General features: G+C 29.9%; 1 protein-coding gene across 10 annotated transcripts in view; it reads left to right on the top strand.

Moving 5' to 3' along the window:
• Positions 1 to 22,245, top strand: part of LOC148231944 (rho guanine nucleotide exchange factor 17) — an 80,316-nt gene that overhangs the window by 37,629 nt on the left and 20,442 nt on the right. For 2 of the 10 annotated variants that reach the window (XM_088191699.1, XM_088191698.1), the window contains exons 1-2: positions 12,511 to 12,582; positions 19,094 to 19,314. The exons of the other annotated variants lie outside the window; for them this stretch is intronic. In XM_088191699.1, coding sequence (XP_088047825.1) covers positions 19,165 to 19,314 — 150 coding nt within the window. In that variant the 5' untranslated portion in view covers positions 12,511 to 12,582; positions 19,094 to 19,164. Of the gene's footprint in view, positions 1 to 12,510; positions 12,583 to 19,093; positions 19,315 to 22,245 lie in introns of those variants that run through there. 10 annotated transcript variants of the gene reach the window in all.

Genomic DNA, 22,245 nt, shown 5'->3' with positions numbered 1-22,245 from the left:
GTAAAAGCACTAGAATTCGGCACGAATAGTAGAGCAACGCGTGACGATTCTTGATTACATTAATATGTAAACAGAACTGAGTTTATCAGAGCATGTTAGCAAGTGCTCTCAAGAAAATCAGACAGTAAATATTCACATTCCTAAGGAATTTTTCTTTGTACTGGGATTCAAAGTATCGATTCATATTCTTTTCATTTAGCATTGAAAAATACAGATTGGCCATATGCGTTCTGATTAATTATGATTAAAGCAAAACCTTTGTAGAATTTCACATATTGAGATGTTTTCACTCTCTTTTAAACAACTTTTTGTGAAAGAAATATTTTCATGATCTATTAAGTAACAATCAAGGTATTCTAAAAGGAAAGAATTTTTTTAAATAGTCGAGTAAAAATAAAATATAACCCGATGTTTTTTGTCATAAAATTGTCAAAAAATATAAGCGCGAGAGAATATTTTAGTTCTCGGATTTCGATTGTTCATTAATATGTCGCACTATAATCGCTATGACATCGCACTGATGTGCGTTTTTAAAAGTTCGGAAACTTTTTGAACAGCATGTGTATGTTTGAAAATAAAAAAACGTTAAATTTAGACGTGATTTGTGCGTTCTTTCGTCAATAACCCGCGGTTTGACCTCCCTCCGAATTTTTCCGACTCGTTATTAAATAAGTGGCGGCGTTGCTCAATTCAAGCCGTATATTTTGAGCTTTTTCTTTCACTATCGAGAATTTTTATTAGTACACGTCCGGATTCCGCGCGCTATTTTTTTCAGGAATTAGCCTATTTTCACGGAATTCCTTGCGAATCTTGCACTCGACGTCGATAGATTAAAAAATTCGGAATTTGAACAGTGAGAATATTGTTATTTGACAGTGGTTCAAAAATTGAAATGTGGCAACTGCGAATGTTGTGACACGCTAGGGACGGTGCGCGGCTGCCGCGGGATATGAACATGACCGAAATAAACCAGCTGAGGTGACTCAATGTTGTGGAAAGCTCACTCCTGGCCGAGAGAAGTGACCAAGAAACGCAGCGGTGACAGTTGGAGTTATATGTGAACGGTCAGGCGTAACGCCGGCGCGTCCTTTTATATTATTGTAACACTATTTGATATTATCGCAAAGAATTTTCGCATCGCCACGTAATGCCAGATATATTTCAATGAACTGGAATAAAAATATTCAAAGAATCTTCATTCGAATAGGCCAGGAGTCAGCAAAGCGCGGCCCTCGAGCCGAATCCGGCTCTTGCGGCACGTGCATTATTTTTATATAATAATGTAGTGGTATTCAGAAAAATTTTCCACTTACTATAGACATAACTATAACTTAAACAACTAGAAATATCTATTCTACAAATTTTTCATGAATAGAAAATATTCACGCAACAAGAAAAAGCTATATTTGCAAAACATTGACTACTCTTTTCTGTTGAAATACAAATGTTTTTGATAATGCTTTCTTTATCAAATAGTTGTTATCAATATTGTTAAGTCAAAAGTGATACAAATAAAGCTTCTGGTCATGATATAAATTTAAAGCTTTTAGTGATTTGTTCAAAAACTTTCAAGTTGGGGTGGCCAACCCGTGGCCCGCGGGCCGCATGCGGCTCGCCTTGAACATTTTTCCGGCGCGTGAAATTCATCACACTTTTATAAAATATATTTATTTTGTAATCGCCAATATCTAAATATAATATGGGGATATATAATTTGATATATGGCCCGCGGAGTTATGATGCATTTCCAAAGTGACCCGCAAGATCATTTGGGCTGGCCACCCCTGGTTTAAAGGGTTATTTTATGAATTTCACAATAATAATTGAACGTGAAGTAAATATCGGCCTTTGATTTATACTCTTCAAACTATTAAGAAGTAATTTACTTAACGACTTTTTTCTGATATTAATTACTAAAACAGTTCTAATAGGTTTATTTAATTTATTTTTAACGCTGTACTAGGATATTTTCCATCTAATTGGAAGGTTGTTAATGAACTTCTAAAAAAGGAAAGCTCACTTAGACTCATTAGTTTTCTGTTAATATTTCTGTAGGGTAGACTGAAACAATTACTGCATTAAAATAAATTAACTCATATTTATCAACTTGGTTTCGGCAGCATTTATAAATTCGTTCCTTAGTTCGCCTATACTCGTATGATGTCACGTAGTTCATTAGAACCGTGCTGCTAGCCACAGGACACTATACTTTAATCAATAGTAACAATATTGTCAACTTACAAGACAAAGGCACGGTGTTTAAGTGTTGTATCATAAAGTTTTCATTTGACTCACCCTCGGATAAATATTATGTATGTATGAAGTTGATCTTGAAATACTCATACGATTTTATCACTACTCTTTATACAATTAAAGAACTAGGTTCACTAATAGAATTACATATTTTTACATAAGTGCTAAAAGCTTTTTCATTGTAATTTTTTTACCTCTTTAAATAAAAATATCAAAATCGAATCATATTTCTTCTCCACTAGTCTTCTACTTTATTTTAATTCTAAATTAATTTTTGCTACATTTTGTCATGATCTAATCCTTAAAAAAATGGATTGCTTTGAGTGTCCCCTCAAAATCTTAATTTTAAAATTGTCGACAATATGTTCAATATAAGCAAAACAATAGATTGTCACATCGGAAATTTCTCAAGGTTCTAATCCTTGCCCATTAATGTTTACTATGTATATTATTGATATTAATACATTTATTCGTTCTCGCCAAAGACATTAAAATAGCTTTAGTTAAGTATTTTAAATCACTTCAATTTGATAAAAATCTATGTGCGTAGTCATCTGCTTACCATTTAGCGTTAAAAAATGACATTCCATGACATATTCTAATGCAAAAATACCACTTTAACTTTTTTATAAAATGGCAACTGATTTGGGTGTCATATTTCAAGAGAATTACAATTTCACCAACATATAAAAATATGTGTTTTATGTACGTAGATAATACATGCATATTATTTTATTTTTTTACATAAAAATAATATTTGCTTGCGAGGGGTAGTGTGATGAGTACATTAGGATTAATTTACACATGTATATAAAATATCATATGTTAGAATTAATAAAATGTACATATACACATATATGTATACATTTTCAGAACTTTTCATGTTAATAAAATTTAAACAGCAATTTTTACTGTAATATTTCACCCAACAACTACCGTAACATTTTAAACGTTTTACGAGTTTAAGCTAATGACAGAGTTAAAGCTTTCCTTGCAAGCTGTTTACATATTTACACGAAAGCATTACGGGTTCCAACACAATAAAGCTCTAAACACACAAGCGCTACACGAGCAACTAAACGAATTTGCAAATTCGATTAGTCAGAAATAATATTTACGACGGCCGTTTGTAAATATAAATACGCCCTCTTTGTTTTGACAGTGGATGTTGCATGCGTTGTACGTAATTTTCCTCTACTCGTAATAGCATTTTCATCGATGCATTCGACTAAAGTCGGTATAAAATTAAAGTTTTCCACTTTGAGATGAATGTGGCAACATATGAGATTCGTTTTTTGATTATCTAAATGTATTTTATTAACGTGACATAATTTTCGACTTAATTTATATTTGATTATTCATTGTCATTATAGTAAATATATATTTTATTTACAATAAATTTAAATCTATTAATAATTATTACTTTTATAGTCAATGGAATTAAAATGATTATACAAATTAAATACTGCCTCAAAAAAATCATGATCTCAGTTGTTTTATTTTTATTCAAGGGTAAAATATACATAAAAAATAGTTGCTCAAAATAATTTTAGTTTTATTCGTGATCTCACATGAACTGTACGTTCAGACAGTCCAACCAAATCCTTGTGACTGGCAAGCGTACTGAAAAGCTCAATTGATCGTTCTCAAGCGTCGACGTCTTAACCAGAACGTTGTTATAGCTTGAGAAATCCCCCTAACACAAACCTAGTCTAGAACAACAGCTTCCTACTGAAACGTAGCTGATTTCGCAGCTCATTTTGAATTCAAATATAGTTAAGTTTGTACATATTTGAAATACTATTTCGTCATTTTGCTGCCGCTGTTCTGAGGATATTTTTTCCGGACTTCTTCGAAAAAGCTCAGATCCGCAATGTCGTTCGGCCACTTTTCGCTAAAATGTTCAAAAAGCGATTCTAGCGATACCGTGGCCAATTTCGGCTGAATCTATTATCGTCACGAGTGTGGCGAATCCTTTGCGTATTTCTGCTCGTGACGTCAATGATGCCCACGGGTGTCTTAAGGCACTAACTTGGCCACTTTTTCGCGCCAATGCACGACGCCCATTGTCTCCGAGGCGTCGCTAAACCGTAAACCAGAAATCCAGACCAAGGTTACATCTAACCTTGAGACTACGTTGGAAAATACACAGCTGAGCTTTCCAAGAATTGTCTAGAGAAGAATATAATGTAAATATTCGAGAGAAAAGCGGATGTGTTGAATTGACTGGAAGCTACTTATGCTATTCTAATTTATTTATTTATTGAACTACTAAATGTACAAGGCTTAACACTAATGCGCCTAGCACATCAAAAGGTAATTACAGTAGCTTTAAATAATGCTAAAATAAATACATTTGTGTATTTAATACAGTGTACTCTCGATTATCCGAGTGCAGATTATCCGTGCCAGAAATAAATTCATTTTTTTTATGTATGTATGAAACAAACAGTATGGTGTGTACCCAAAATATATGATTATTAAGTCAGAATTATCTATATTGGAATCTAATAATTTGCATTGTTTCTCTTATTACTATTATATAAAACAGACTGAAAAAGCTATAGAATTAGGAATATTTAACGGGTTTTCTGAAAAAATTAAGAAAACTTTTAAGTATGTTTTGAATGTGTCTATTGTTGACTTTTACAATTGTATATTAGGTGATATAAATGATTAAATATAGTAATCAATGAAATTACCTTATTCATTGATACTTGTCGTTTATTGCCTTATATTATATTCTGCCGATTCGACACATTTTAAACAGTATTATTTTAGTTGAAAAATAAAAAATATTTTTGTTAAAGTCAACGCCCTCTGTAGCTACAAATATATATCTAAATAATAGTTGACATTCAAAATCTCATTAATCATTTTGTCATATTGCCAACAATGTTGTTCCATAACAACGTCTTCAAAAGAACTAAGGCTTGTTAAATTTGCTTGGGAAATTAATATTCTTCAATAAATATATATGTTGTAAATATTATTTAAAAAAATACTAAGACTAATTGTTATGAAATTAACGTGTTATTTTTTACATAATGTGATGATGACCAGCACTGACTATTAACCTGAAAGACTTGGGCTCAAATTCCATATGAACTTTAGTGTTTTTTAATTTCTATTGTATCTGGGAGATCGGAATTAGTGATTATTATAAATTATAATTTCGATCAATTTACCTAGATTTTCAGAAGCTCACGGATGAATATTGAGCTAGGTCATACATATTAAGTATTGAAAGTTTTTTATTATGAGCTATTTCAGCTAATAGAGAATATTTTGTATGTTTTCAACGAAAAAAATAATATTTAAATTGTTCAATTTATTTTGTAAATTGTACATAAATATTGTCAAAAACAATTCATATAAAATTCATTTAAGAAAAGATTAGATAAAAATGACTATAAATTTTATCATTTAATATAATTTATAGAGGGCAATTTATTTAATTTCAATAAATTTAACACATCTTTATTTTGTGAAATGTGTAAATAAATAGTTTATGTGTAACATAGTATTAAGCACACATTATTTTCTGTGCAAATCAAAATTAGTTTTAGTGACTTATTATGTATTAAAAAATTTATTGTGAAATGCTAATTAATATTTAATTGTAGATTTAATTAATTTTGTTTAAGTACATCTTTTACGCACAAAGTGTCAAAACTTCGTTTTTATGGTGCTTACCGAACCATTGGATGCTAACAACGAGGTGTTATCACCATTGTCACAATTGTATTTAAGATTATCTTATGAGTTTTAAGCCTTTTGTCAAAATGAGTTGCTATTTCCTTTTTATAAGTTCAAAATGGTCGTTTGAACAACTTTAACGATCGATAGACCTCCAACAATTGCATTAAAAATCTGGTTTGTTAAAGGATGTAGCGTTCCAAATAGTAATTTAATGATGCTTATTAAAATGTTTTATTTTATTTTATTTTTTGCGTACTTCATATAGGAATAAGTAAACGTGTTTTCCAAAAGAGTCATAAATATGCATAGGGTATTTTACATTATGCAGTTTTAAACTTATGAAAGTCCAATAAAGACACTTTAATAAATACATCTTAAGATTACATATTTGCTTTCAAATCTATTTATAATATTTGTAAGTTCGCAGGTAACGCGTATATGTCAATTGAGAATATATTAACAAATATACTGAAATGCAGATTTCTGAAATTTTAAAATGTACTTTTAGTCATGCGATGAAATAGCAATTGAAACAGCATTTTTTTATGTTAGCGTGGATTTATCCAATCAGTGTTTCAAAGTGAATTAAGTTACTGTTATTATCTATCAGATAGTCACAACTTCAGTTTAATTTTAAATACTGATGAGGTCTGAAAAACATATAATCACAAGTTTCTTTAAATAAGCAGTGATATTAACTATATATAATATGTTAAATCAGCCTTATTGAAATTAAAATGCTAGTTTACCTTTAAACTTCATAACTTAACCACCTAACTGAAAAGTACAGTACAGCTATGTAAAGTAAATAGTCTAGAATGTAGTGATTCTTTATGAAATGGAAATCACCGGTCTTTTTTGGAATTTAGCTAGTATTTTATTCAACCATCAGTAACTGTATCAAATATGTAATGATTAAGCGAAATCTTGCTAATGTTATTTTTTCTGCTTCATACAAACCTGTAAAAAAACAGACTTTTTAGTATAATTTTGAAAGCTAATTCTTAATATTAAATTCAATTCCTCACAATAAGCTAAGCTATCTGTAACATCAGTGCTTCATCCAAAGCTATAGAATAAGACTATTTTTTTGCTACGCTTTCCAGAAATTCTTTCACAAATTCATCGTCAGTAAATGGATTTGCTTTATTTATAATTTAAATTTACTAACACACAATTTTCTTTGACTATGGGAAGTCACTTTTAGAAATAATTGTTGTTGAGACGTAAGATTTTTTTTTGTTTTGTATATGGCACATTCCTTTCAATTTATTAAATTCTAAAAGCAATAAAGCTGTCCTAAAACATACCATAACTTACCGCGTTTTTTGTCTCAATAAGTGAAATGTGTTGTTTATTATAAGTAATATTATTTTAATATATACAATTTTAAAATAGATTCAGATTCCAATGATTTTTCAGCTGATACTATGCTGGTAATATAAAATTTGCAATACGCAAAATTAGACACGGATCTTTCTCGGCTGAGTAAAGAAAACATATTATATCGTAATCATAACACGCAATTTTTCATAATTCATTAAAACGTGTTTATTTATCTATCACCTTATGCAAATATCACTAGTTTTTACCATGTGGCTTAATGACGCGATAAAACTGACGTTTTTCTTACATAAATGTCCGTGTACCGAAAATAACCACAGCGTCTGAATATTTTGAGAAGCACGCGATGACACAGGGTCTCCAATATAATTATTCACGTGCGATAAATAATCTTGAGATGTTCAACGAGACGATTTTTGAACGTTTTGTGATGTATGTTACGTTCTAATAACCCATTTTCATCATATGGCGTCTATTGCAACGCTTTTCTCGACAGCGGATGCATCTCGAAATTTCCCCTCATTTCCTTGACCTATTTGTTATTAATAATAAGACTAATGTGTCGACGTTGTGCATATCATTACAAATGCACATGTGTGTCTGGACGTAAATGAAAAATCAACAGCGAATGCAACCAACATTCATGAATGAAAATATTTTTAGACAGCGTACGTCTGGTGCGAACACTCGTATCAAAAATTATATTTAATATTTCACACCCAACTTAGTTTTTTTAAACATGCGTTATACAAGAAGGGTAAATATTAAAAGTTATTAAGACCACTTATGAGTGAATTAATATAAATAAAGAGCGTCTGGATTTTTCATCAAAGTGCTCCAAACTTATTCGCTTTTAACTACCATCTATTTAGTGCAAATTGGGTAATAAAATATTTTAAATTCGAATAAAATATACAATAGGTTTACATAATAAATAGTTATTGGTAATAATTCGACTGTAAGGTTACGCTTTTTACCTTTCACATATGTTACACAATAAATTCAATCATTTACTAATTGCGTGTAAGGCTTTCAATACCATATATTATATTGGTATTTTTAAAAGACTATGCCAGTTGATTTAAAAAAAATGCTTTACTTCTGGGTGTAATAAAAGTAAGTTATTTTATTACACCCATCTTCTTTGTTCGTATTTGACATTACAATAGTAATACTTAGGATGATGTAGCTTGGTCTGTATTTATATAATATATTCTACATTGCATAGACATTTAGTACAATAAATAAAAATAATATACATTTGAGTTAGATCAGTTTAAAAATATGTATGTTTTTAAAAAAAATCTGACGCTCACAAACACGAGTGAAAGTTTTATGATCTCGTATATGTACATCATTTTAAAGGAGTTTAAGAGATGTTTTATTATTTAGAATGTGTGCCTTATGCGTATTTGACTGGATGTATAAATTATAAAGTAAATTTGTTTTTTTGTACTACATATTGGTCTGGTTACCATATATACCCCCAGATTCTGGTTGGATGTTTGTATGTATAAAGCGAAACGCTCATTCCATTGTCCAAATATGATTTAACGTTACTTTTAATATTTACGTGACAAACGTGACAATTTATAACTGCTTGTCGTATAAGCTCTATACAATAATCTCTGATTTTATAATATTTCGTTTAAAATATGTTGTTTATTTTTCGAGCTACAAAATAACTTTACTTAATTTATATATTCCAGATTTTTTTTGTCGTTTCTATTATTTTTTCCAACTATGAGAGACGCGTTATATACATAATTTCACTGACATTACAGTTTATATTTTTTTGTTACATAACGTGAACTATTTTATACATTAATTAAAAATAATAGTTTTATGAGAGTTCCACCCAGTTGCGCAATTTACGTTAAGGTCATACAAACGGCAATTTTGCACTTATGAAAAGGAGATACCAACGCATTTTGATAAAAGGCTATAACAATAAGATAACACTTACGTACCACTGTTGTAATTTACCCCAAAGCATTAATGACCTTTTATTAATTAATATTCAAGGCGTGAGCATATTTAATTGGTCGAATATGCAAGTGATGCAATTGAACAACAAATTTTATGCATCTGTGATTCGTAAGAAGACCACTCGAATTAAGAGTATAAAAGATCTGACACTTAGTCACATTGCCAGACGATCAAGCCGTTGGAGATGAGAGGATCAGAGGCGATCACACGCATCGGGAGAAACGATCAACTGGTTCGAGACGCTAATCAACCAGACCGAGACCGAGAACAAACAACAACTAATATGAGACTTCAGTGGTTCATCCAAAGGACATCACTTCTCCACCAGCATTGTTTACAAAATATACCTCGATAATATCTCGCTGTAGTTACCAGCCATTTTTATTATCCATTTTTATCAAGTCGAAAAAAACAGCGAGTCTAAGGAATCTAATAACAGAGTTCGAATCGATAATAGATCATTTAGAATATCCCAATATCTCGCTTCTAATATAATGAAAAATATACAAATTCGCAATTAGAAAGTTTGATATTATTGGCGTAATATTGACTAAATGGATAATTGCAATTGATTAATCGTGCAGATGGTGAATATGAAAACGACAGATCTACTGAAAGGTCTGACAGCTGATAAACTAAAGCACTGCTTTGGACAGTTGAATACCCATTTGTAGCGGCGCGAAGATAGGGGTGCAATGTTTATTAAAGGGGCCATAGACGTGTTGTATATATTTTGAAATAATTTATTATACAGTGTTAAACTCTTATTTTTATAACTGTGTAATAAATAACTCTCAGTCTCATTTTTAACTAGCCACGCCTGACACAATTTTCATTTCTATTTTTTGAAGTTAGCTCTTCAGTTCCACCACCTCGCAACAATTTTTGAAAAAATGGCACAGAAACTTGTCTATATTTAAAATAGTCTACCCATATGTGCTTACTGGAGTGAAAGACATGCATCACTATTTTGAACTTTTATTTGTCGATCAATTTCAATAGGTTTCACTTTTTTATCACGCATAAACGAATTAAGTGCGGTGGCTAATTTAAGTCACTGCTATATCTAATTTGTACTGGCACTTGTATGTCACTTTTCAAACTATATATAATACTGCTGCCAAATAAAAGTGTTTTTATAGGAAGTATATCGAGTAAAATTATCACCTACATATATGTTCCAATTAATTTACTTTATTGTTTTTTGTTATATTACGAAAAAAACATAGTTATTTTAATTTTGATAATTTGCTAGATAAGATACATTTGTATTTATCAAAACTAAATTACTCATACAAAAAACATATAATTTATATATCTTATATTGGGTTGATGCGAAAAAATATGTATATGAAAAAATAAAAATATATATATTATTTCATTAGCTTTCAGTGAGATTCAAATATTGTTTGAATGATGTATATATATAGTAAAACTAAGTGGCTTGCGCTTATATCTGCTATTGAATCTAAAACTGTGTTAAAGATCACTGTGACTAAAGATACTCATGATTATCTAGGCCAGAGGTCGGCAAAGTGCGGCTCCGGAGCCGCATGCGGCTCTTTGGCCCCTTAAGTGCGGCTCTGGCACAAATATCCACGGGCATTCGCACCAGATTTAAAAAACAAGGAAATATGGAGCTCTAAATTCGAACGTCTTTGTATTGATTTGGAAAATTATAATAAAGGTTTGCTAAATTAATAAATAGATTTGGCTCTCATTTTTTTTTAATCGTTGTAATGTACATATTTGGCTCTTTGGCTAATAAGTTTGCCGACCATTGATCTAGGCTTATGCTGGGGAAGAAAGGCACTGATAATCCAAACTATCAATTTATATATTATTTGGTTTTAAGTATTTATAATATATATTTACAATACAGATATTTTTATTTACCAAGAAAATCTGTGATTCACATTACTTTAGAAAATTTCCCAATAATTTTCGAAAAGTAGTGTGGGTTTTTTTTAAAAGCTAATATATGTATTGTTAAATTCGAATCCTCTTTAGTCGATGTAGTCCAGTGAAGTTTCGACAGAAGTCAGTTCTGTCTTGTTAGTATATTTTACATTTGTATTTTCACTATCACTCCCTTCCTCTTCTGTTTGAGTGACGATAGAAACAATATCCGCATCATTAAAATATTTGAATCGCGATGAAACTATTCATCGATGTTTTTCTGACCGACATTTTTAAAGCATATTAAAGTTTCCATTAATCGGCATATTTCAGATATCTATTATATATATTTCCGGGTTAGCAAGAATCTTTTTCTACGATCGAACAAGTGTTACTAGATTTACTTTTTACCAAGATTGTGCTATTCTATATATAGAAATTGATCAAACCATCATATTCCTCATCGTTTCATTGATAACACAGCTATAAAACTTTGGTCCATTAGTCAAATTAAGCTTTCAACATTTAAACTATAAGACCGTAGTTCGTTTTAATATGCTTTTAATTCGATAAAAATACTATTATCTATTAACAATACTGCTTTCCGTGGCAATCATTTACTTTTTAAAAACAATTTCATTTCAGGAACCTATCTATTGTACAATAGTTTTAAAGCAATCTTATCTATCCAACTTTGCTCATTTTTATTTATAATAATTTACAGGATTTTTTTATTTTAGTCCCTTTGCATTGCCACACCGTTTATTCCATATGTCACAACAAACGCGCATTCTTAGTTTAAAAAATATAAATTAATTTAAAAATGTATTTTTTAAGCACAGATAATTGGAAGTAGGGAATTCAATCCAGGATCAAAATTTCTGGATTACAAGTTCACGATCCCGGGATCTGATTTTTTTATAAATAAAATTATTAAAATTGTTAAAAATGACTAAGTAATACAATTTATGTATTTTATATGAAACATTTATTTTTTATTATATATTATATAATTTATCTGTATAGTCTATTATATTCTGTATTAAATTTATAAATTAAATACGCTCTCCCCTACCATATTGACTTATTAGCGTTTGCAACTCGAAAACTTAATATTTACATTCATACCGCCACAACAACTGTCTGCTTTGCCGACGTGCCGCCACTTTTCCGTTTTTTCCGTCACTCAACACAACACAACACCGTTCGAACGGCTCTAGCTTCCCGCCTGTGTACATCTACCCATTCGCAGCATGGAAATTCCGCGAGCATGCGTCGTTCGCAATGTCGAAACGACGCCTGCTCGCAACGGGCGTCTTCCTCGTGTTTTTCAGTACACAGGCGTCCATCGTGACGGCGCGTCGCGCTCACCCGTCCACGACCGCATAAAACGGCGTAAAACAACCCAAACACCCGAATAAACACCTCATAACAAACCACCCTACCGCAAGCGAAACCTTAATCGAAAACATTAACAAAGCCCCGATTAACTCCAGAGAATAAGTGTAATACCCGGCGCGCGGGGTGTGGTTATATTGGTTATATTTTATCTACATACGCGCGATTCAAGTAACCTTCATAAGCCACCGTGAATTATTTATGCTGGGATTTTTTTGTTGTATATATATACATATATATATAAATATATATATACGTGTGTCGGCTCGGTTATCCCAGAATCGATTTTCTATCGTTTCCTGAAATAGCTCTCTTAGAAAGAGAGCCGCTGTGTCGTTATATGAAGCGAGAGCCATACGTGCGTTTTATGAATATGTTTCTTTTTTATTCTATGATCTGTGTCAATCGATTCATTATTAACTCTTAAAGTCAAATAGTAGTAAAACATTGTAAAAGTTAGTCAATGTCATATCTACATTAATATAAATATTGATTTTTTAGTCGTTTTTTTTCAATACATAATTTTAGTACTGTGGATAAATAAATTATTTAATTTCTTTTCAAAGATTTATGAAATGAATTGAGTGTTACGTTACAATCAGAAAAGCCGTACTTATTTACTTTAGGCTTTATATATTATATAAACTCTATTATTCCGAAACATTCAATTCAATCTGCTATTGAGTTATATGCCACAAGTTTTTTTTTAAATATAATTAAGTTAGGGATTAAATAAAATATAAGTTATAATAATTAATAAAAAAGCTTAGTGTGACTTGTTTTTTTAAATTTAAACTCAATTAATCAATTTAGTTAAGATCTTCTTAAACACATTTATTTTGACATCATACTAAAAAATAATTTAAATATATATTTGTATTATGAATTTGACGAGCTTTAAAGTAGTGTTTTCACAAAATTATATTTTTTTATTCAGGTATAAATACTACTGAGGCATTTATTTTCATTTATATCATTTGATCGAATTATTTATCTTTGTGGCAAAAATATAATTAGGTTTAAACATAACTTTTAGTTGCTCATGTTAACAGAAAGTATATTTTTCATTTTACTATAATTACAAAAAAAATGCATTTTGTTTCTAATGTATCGATATAAATTGAAAAAACCTAGATAATCCGAACAATAAATTTTTTTTTAATTTTAAAATATATATAATATATTTACAATCCAGATTATCCATTCTTTATTTATTAAAAAAAAACTGTGGTTCTCGTTTGATGTTGAGAAACTCTCAATAATTTCGAATATCAGTACGAATTTTTCTAAGATCTATTTTATCGTTATATTCGAATCATTTTTGCTCGATCTAGTCCAGTACAGTATCAACAGAAGTCATCGTTAGTATCTTTTTCACTTGTATTCTTACTCACTTAACTCCCTTTTTATTCTGTGACAATAAAAACGACATACGCATCATGCAAGCATTAAAACCCCGGATCATTTGAATCGCGATTAAACCACTTCTCGATGTTTTTCCGATCGATATTTTCAAAGAATTTTAAATTTTCCATTAATCTGCATATTCGAGATATATTACTTGCCTCAGTCTCTATAAGGACGAAATAGCGTAGTCCGTAACGTCTCATACTAGAAACTCTGAAGTTGCGGGTTCGAGCCCCATCAGCGGCACTCGAAGTTTTATTTATAAAAAATGCGCTATTATTAAATAAAATGGTTCTAACTGCAGCTTATTATTAATTATATTAGACATAATAATTTATAATTGAATATGCGACGCGAATAACGTTGTAAGCTTAAATACGTAAATAGTCAATTTTACTGGAGGTGAAAAATTTACATACGTTCGTTTTTGGATTTTTATAATATTATATTTCACAATTCATTCATCAAAAATTTTTACTTAACTAGTATCTATATATCACGATATTGGATTTTGTCAAGAATGAGCATTTTCAATTGTGGAATAACGTTATGATGTTGTAACTTTGTTGCACTGTATGAAAGCAAGTACCTATGGATCATTTATAACGTTTGTCGAAAACTACTAATACATAATTTGAAAATTAAATATAATAGTGGTCTTTTAAAAATATTTAATAGAAAAATTTGACAAAAAAATATTTTTTTTAGAAAACAACGAAATATAAATTAAAAACGTTACATTTTTTTATATTAAATAATTTTTTATTTTGCCAACTCTAGTTTTTTTTATATTTTATAAAAGTTGGTTGAAATCGCAGAATCACTTATATAACGTTTTTCAATCAAAATCTCAATTCAGACTTACAACGCGTCGCATATTCAATTATTAATATACCGATTCTCAGACTTGCAGTTTCTTTACTCCGTTGTAACGCATTGGGCTTAAGCCTGTTAGGTTACAATGGAAGATATAATAAAAAATAAATATAATACGATACATTTATTTCCACGTTAAAAAGAATCTTTCTCCAGGACCGAACAAGTGTTACTGGCTTTATTATACTGGCTATTTCATGTGCAGCAATTAATGTCGTCATTTTTTGCCAGAAATTGATCAAACCATCATCTTCTTTAGCAAGATTTTTTTCGTTTCATTGCTTGATTCATGAGTTAAATTAAACCTATAATATTAGGTGGCACAAAAATTGCAACCATAAGATGCTTTCATTCGGATGAGAAGTAGCATTAGCCATTAACAATACTGCGGCAACCCTTTACAATATGAAAAATCACTTAAGGAGCCCATTTATTTTTGAATCAATATTCGAAGATCTCGATCCATTTATGCTCTTATTTGAGATTTTTTATTTCAGTTCCATTAAATGATCTAGTTCTTTTTGATTTTCAAATCAGCAAAAGTTTGATTTTATAAGTTGCAGATACATTTCCGCAACACATGACTTATTGTAGTTAGAAATGATTTAAAAAATCTACTGTACACAGTATATAATAATCTAAAATATTATGAAATACATATGAAATCGATAATATTTTAATGGAAAAAACTTATGATTCAACGTATAATTTTATTATTAAATCCTATATTTGTGACAAGAATTATTTTTAAAACAACATTTAATTTTACATATAAATCGGTATTTTACTGTGTAGTTAATAACGAATAAAAGTAAGATTATTAAATTTTAAATAATAAAGTTATGGTGCACCTTATATAATATTAATAGTAAACCCATTAATATTAATAATCTGTAAATTTGTACACTCATATAGTATAACATATATCTATTAAAATTTAGGCTTTTGCGTGTTTAAATTTCGTATACTCTAATTTTTTACATTGTGTTGGAAATGGGTGTGTTGGAAATGCGAAAAATATTTATAATTATAAATGAATTATAAATGTAAAATTTTCATTAAATAATTTTAGCTACTCCTCTTAGAATCTTACATGGATTCTTAGTTGTATATAAATTTTTAATAAAACAATATGTTTACAAGCCATTTTGAAATTATCGGATTAGCGTTTTTTATACAGAGAAATTTTATGTCTCCTGTTATGATTTGTGTTTTTCAGTTTACTGCTTTACACATTGATAAAATGTTGGTTTAAATATCATATTAAATCCTAATATTTTGTTATCTATGAATTAATGCCACGAAAAGCTCCGCGCATTAAAACTTATCTAAATAATATCATAAGATATTTCTTATTCCAATGCGCAAAAACTGAATGGACGAAATTGGAACGGAAATCGTTTCGAAGAATAAAAAAAATGAATACGCATTTTTCCGCAATATTTATATTGTGCCGACCTTAAGTGTAAACTGTATCGACCTTCGTGCCATTGGGTGCGCTGCTATAATTATACATGCGATTTTTCGCCAGTTTCCTCGGTCTTCACCAAGAAAAGCTCACACATGTTACACACGGCAACATGCGTAGACAGATACTGAAGACGATACAAAGCGTTCTTCGTTATCTGTAAGCTCGTAAAGCTCGCTGCGCGTTTCGAAACTCTTCCTGGCGCCATTCTAACACGTTTAATAACGTCTAACCGATCACTTAATCGTGATTTATCGACTTGGCCCAGGAATACTTATGATGCATGCAAACGTAGTTCAATTATATAAACTTTTTATTTATGAAACTTTTTGGGTTTGCTTCTCATTTAATTCATAGAAATTCATACGTTGTATCAATAAAAATGTTTTATTTGACGTTAATTTCTGGATGTTATAAATTAAGTTTTATAGGTGTTTTAGTATTTACATTGAAAATTATATATTTATATTTTTATTTAATTGCATCTTTCTTGGCAGTAAAACCGACACTATTATAAATCGCAAATCAAGGGCAGATAAATGAAATTAAAAAATATATAATGCACCTGACTTTATGGATCTAATAAATAATATCAATTCCAAAACATACTTAATAATATGTATTTAAATTAAACAAATACTATAAATACTATGTTTTATTTTTGCTCTATTTCAATATTTTTTTATAGTTAAAACAATATTCAATATGTTCATTAATTTATTTATTAATTCGTTCATAATATTTAATATACATACGAGATATATTTGGAAAGTGAAGATACAAGTAGAAAATATATTTTATTTAGGATTAACGTACGCTACGTTAACTGTTATAATGCAATCTCAATTTTTTTGTAAACAAGTTTCTTGATTCATTCAAATGTTATAAATATATCGACACCCAACGCGCGCATATTTTACGATACTTATATTATATTTTAGTCTGTTCATAACAATGACGTTATTAAGTTGTAAATATTATTTTTAATAGTTTCTCCCATTTTCACATAAAAAACTAATCACTGAACTAACATAATTTCGAGGTCATTTTTTACCAACAAGTTGTTGCAACTGGTGCCTAGTGAAAATGTTTTTATATTCCGAATATCCGTCATATATAGTCCAAATATATCTAAAATGTATTACATATATATTATAACGTAAAGAGAAAAATAATTTAAACAAAAATAAAACGAATTATATGAACACATTTTTCAAAACATTCCGGAAATTTATATGGAAACATGTATTTCAACAAATGTCAATCGTTCCGGTGCTAGCACATTAAATTGTACCTCTTAAACACTCTTTAAAGGCCGTTCGTTAACGATAAATTCAGACTGTTATTCGGAAATTTTGTTTGTGAAAACTGTGTTTTTAGCACAGGCTTTTTTAGAATAATTCAATCGGTACAATTTTAACACACTCACGTCGTCTTTATACGTTGCAAAAATGTTTCTGTTATTTTGTTAATGTTATTTTGAATTAAAAAGTTACTTAAAAAAAACATATCAATAATAATAATTTCTGTTTAGAGTTCGTGTCGAATTAAAATTACAAATGTTGGTAAAAAATAATATACACTTTATACTTTTTTAGTATTCATTTTAAAAAATAGATTTAATAATCTTAATCTGTGTAAAACACTTAAGTAATATATTTTACAAAATGTATACATAAGTATATTTACCCTTTTTCAATGATTACTTGATATTTTACTACTAAGTTCGTGAATAGCTTTATTCAGTAGAGTTTGTTTTATAATGGCTTTTTTAATTTTTTTTTGTATATGCCTCGATTCTAATTACAAGAAATTACATGAATTCGTATCACATTATTTTTGTAATAATAATAGCAATCTGTGGCGTAGCAATGGGGGGCGGAGAGGGGGGGCCGCCCCGGGCGGCACTTGCTTGGGGGCGGCATATTCGCAATGGGATCGTCTAGTGTGGTTCTTAACCCTGAATGCGCTAAAACATATATAAATTTACAAATAACAAGAGCTTAATGGGGGGGGGGGGCAATTTTAAGGATCGCCCTGGGCGGCACATACCCTAGCTACGCCACTGATAGCAATGACAATTTTGACAATATATTTTAAAAATGTTTAATTTCCACATAATAGTTACTTTAGGAATACTCTGTATCTAACATAGATATAAGTAGACATAGGGGCAATGTTACTTGGAATTCTTTCAAACTTTTGGGATACGTATTTCTTCAGATAAAAGGAAAAACATACAAAAACTTTATTATTAACTTTTTCACGAAAGAATTTTATCATTGATACTTTACGAAATGTACTTATTGCATTGATGCTACGACCTTCTACGAAGACTAGAAGAAAATGCTTAATAATACTATTCGTAACATATACGATTAAATTTGTTCATCATATTCATGTTGCAGTGGAATCGTGCGACATTTCCATCGATCAATAAATAGTACTCGGAATTAAATATTTTTAGCAATCCAAGTAATTCCAGAGTATATACTAACAAGTGCTACTCCCGATATAGACCCCAAGGTCGTGTTTTATAGACCAGATTCCTGGTCCTAATTTTCCGTCCTGCAATACGGTTCGAACTCATCGCGATCTATATTTCTACTTTGCTTTTATTTTATAAACATTTTTTAATTAGTGATGGGCGTGAATTACTAATTCGAACAAAAATAACCACAACACTGTTTCTCTGAATCCCATATCATGGAAGATATCGTGTAACTAAATAATAATATAATAAGTATTTGTGTGAAGTTTTGCACGATGGGACACAATAAAGCTTTGGTGCAAGAATAGACTTTAAAGTTATATAATACAATTAAAAGATGAGCTCAGCAAATTTGAGAGACGGTCTTCGTTTGCGGCTGAGTGACCCATGTCCAGCCAGGAGAAGTTCAGATTCAGAGGAGGACTCTTCAAAGTCCAATCCACAGCCTGATTTATGCGCTTGGACGTGTTTGAACAGAGCCGTTCCGGTAAGTTGAAAATATAACGATGTTACGAAATATTTAGCTAACGAACTTATAAATATGACAATGTAGATATTTGTTTGTAAATTAAATTCACAATGTTTGTTCAAGCAAGGCTCTTTGTACAGAATTAATTTACAAGTATTTTGGTTAAAATGCAAGCATATGGATCGATATTAAAAATGTTTGACTGGGTTATATATAAAAAAACTAATTGTTCTATTAAAAAATCTATATTTAATATATAAAGCTAAAAATGTATTAAAAAAATCAATATATCATGTATATAATATGCAAAATCTATAAAAAGTGAGTATCATTTTATACATAAATTAAGTTATTTTATCTATGTTACAAATCGTGTAGTATAGTAATATTTATTAATTTGAATGTGTATATTTACGAAAAAAATTCGTACGTAATATATAAACATATTTAATATAATACATACATATTTTAATAATATAAATTTTGGACCAGCTCCTCGTAGCTATCGCCGAAAACATTGTTGTTTCTTGCGAATTCTCATTGACGCTCTGAGCGTAACGAACTAGAATAAGCATAATTCACAGCTGGAAGTCATTGAGCTTCACACATTATGACCCTTAGAAACTTAGCTCAGATCGTGCTTTATTATTTATTTATTTTTATTTTATTTTATTAATTTATTTAGGTAGTATAGCTAATTTTTACACTAAACATGCATATAATACATATTAAAAACATAAACAGAAAAAAAGGACTAAATATTATAATTTATTTCTTAATGCACGAAGGGGTTTATTCCATTTAGGAAACCCGCTACATTTTTATTTTTTCGGATTGTCCTAAGAATATTATTATACAAATTCACACTTCAATGTACCATTATTGTAAATTATTATTACTAATATTTTTGATCCTAGATAATATACTTTTTTTAATATGTAATTACACGGTTCCATAAAATTTAATTTTTGTCTAAAATTTCTCCTGAATATTTTATATTATCCAATATTTTTATAATCTATAACTATTTTTATATTATTATCTAAAATATTTTTATAATTTATAAACATATATTTGGTTTTATTTTCATTTAGTTTAAGTACATTATTTTTAACCATATTTCTATTATACTTAATTCATAATTAAAGTTATCTACAACACCCATATTAATTAGCAAAGGGGAGAAAATGAATCACTGCGGTACTCCAGAATAAGCAAAATATATATACATTTTACCACAGTATCAAAATATTGGATTTTCGTTTCCACTCGTTGAGTTGTATTTAATTTATTGATGTTTTCTGGATTATTTGCTGATGTCTCACGTGTCTTTGGCACTCTGTAGCTCTGTTTGTGTAGGTCCAAGTTTTTGCCTCATTGTCTCTCTAGAGTCTGCCCCGATGTGACCAAGTGTTACATGTTTTATATTAATCGTTCAAGACATCTCTGATGATTCGCAGAATGATTACAAAACAATTGCATGGCTTCTTAAACACGCCTTCAAGATGTGTTCTTAAGAGAAAACACGGCCCAGACGGCTAGTTTGTGGATCAATAAATAAGATTTTGAATAATATGCTAATAAAAGCATGGTCGAACTTGTTGTCTTAGGGTTAATTTTATTATCGGTGATAGTAGGCGATAAACATTTTTAAAAGGATTGTGCTATTGTGTGATATTTGGTGTCCGTGCACGATTTACTCTTTTGGGATATGGAGGTCTCTCTTTCGTTATGGGATATGCAAGGTCTTAGTATTCATAACGGAAATGGTACTATTGTAGTGTGAGAGATTTATATTGTCGTTGTTCAAGTGGTTGTTATGGTGATCTTTCAATTTGTGAATAATGACGCAGATGGTTAAAACTTACAGTAGCCACAAAGAGATGTTCAAATTTATATTACTCTATATAACTTTCAATACCAGACTAGATTGCACTATGGGTTTAGTAGCTCTATTTGCATTTATAGTAAATTTGTTGATCTTTTTAATCGCGGAGTATTTACCGTAGCATTTTTATGAGATGTTCTCATATTTTTATGAGTATATTCTATGTTACGCATGGTAATGCAAATAATAATATATTATTTTATGTGTATAATATTTAATCCACATATTTTAATTGTGATATTTATTATTCACATAATTAATGACGTACTGAGCACGACAAAATTCTGGCGTGGGTGTAGATGACGGTCTAAATTTTATGCAAAAACGTTCTATATTAGTACATTCGATGACATATCAATGTCGATAGATGACAAATTTATTACCGAGCGGCAAAATTTTGACACGCGTCTTTTGAGGCCCATAAGAGAAAATAAACCGTTGTTGTTTCCAAGTGGTCCAAAATAAGCTCTCATGATCATTTATGTATGTATAATAAATATATTGGTATAATATAATATATCAATAACGTATAATCAACCCCCTAAGGGTTGGCCGATGGCAAGAAATTGGATTGAAATCCAATTTCCCAAACTTTCCGGTCACCGGATCTTGCGTAGTAGTTTTCCACGGGAAAATTTTCTCTCAAATGTCGATATTGATTTTGTGACTGTGCAGCCCGGATGCAATAGTTGTACAGAGTGCCTCTTATGTAATACGGAAGCTGCGTTTACGAGATCGACGTTGCACAATAGATAACCCATATTTTTATTTTTGGTACCATTAGAGTTTTCAAAAGCTCGCTTAATGAATATTTTCGAATTTTTCCGATTGTCGTAAAGCAATGCTATTCTCTAATCACACAGACATATGATTTTTTATTTTATAAAATATACTATTAAAATTATAAGTCACTAGAATTAAGAACTCTTACCATTATGATTTATACAAAAAGTTTGATAAAGAGATTTTTTATTTACCTAGAGGAGTATAAATCTAATCCAGATTGTAATAACGAGCTTAAAGCATTCATAATACACACTGGGGCTTATCGTATTAAACTG

This window comes from Plectrocnemia conspersa, unplaced genomic scaffold, assembly GCF_051122295.1.
Source record: "Plectrocnemia conspersa isolate PC_06_02 unplaced genomic scaffold, ASM5112229v1 ptg000009l, whole genome shotgun sequence".
Classification (NCBI taxonomy): Eukaryota; Metazoa; Arthropoda; class Insecta; order Trichoptera; family Polycentropodidae; genus Plectrocnemia; species Plectrocnemia conspersa.
Note: the sequence above shows the minus strand (reverse complement) of the source record. Positions and strands in the feature narration are given on the sequence as shown.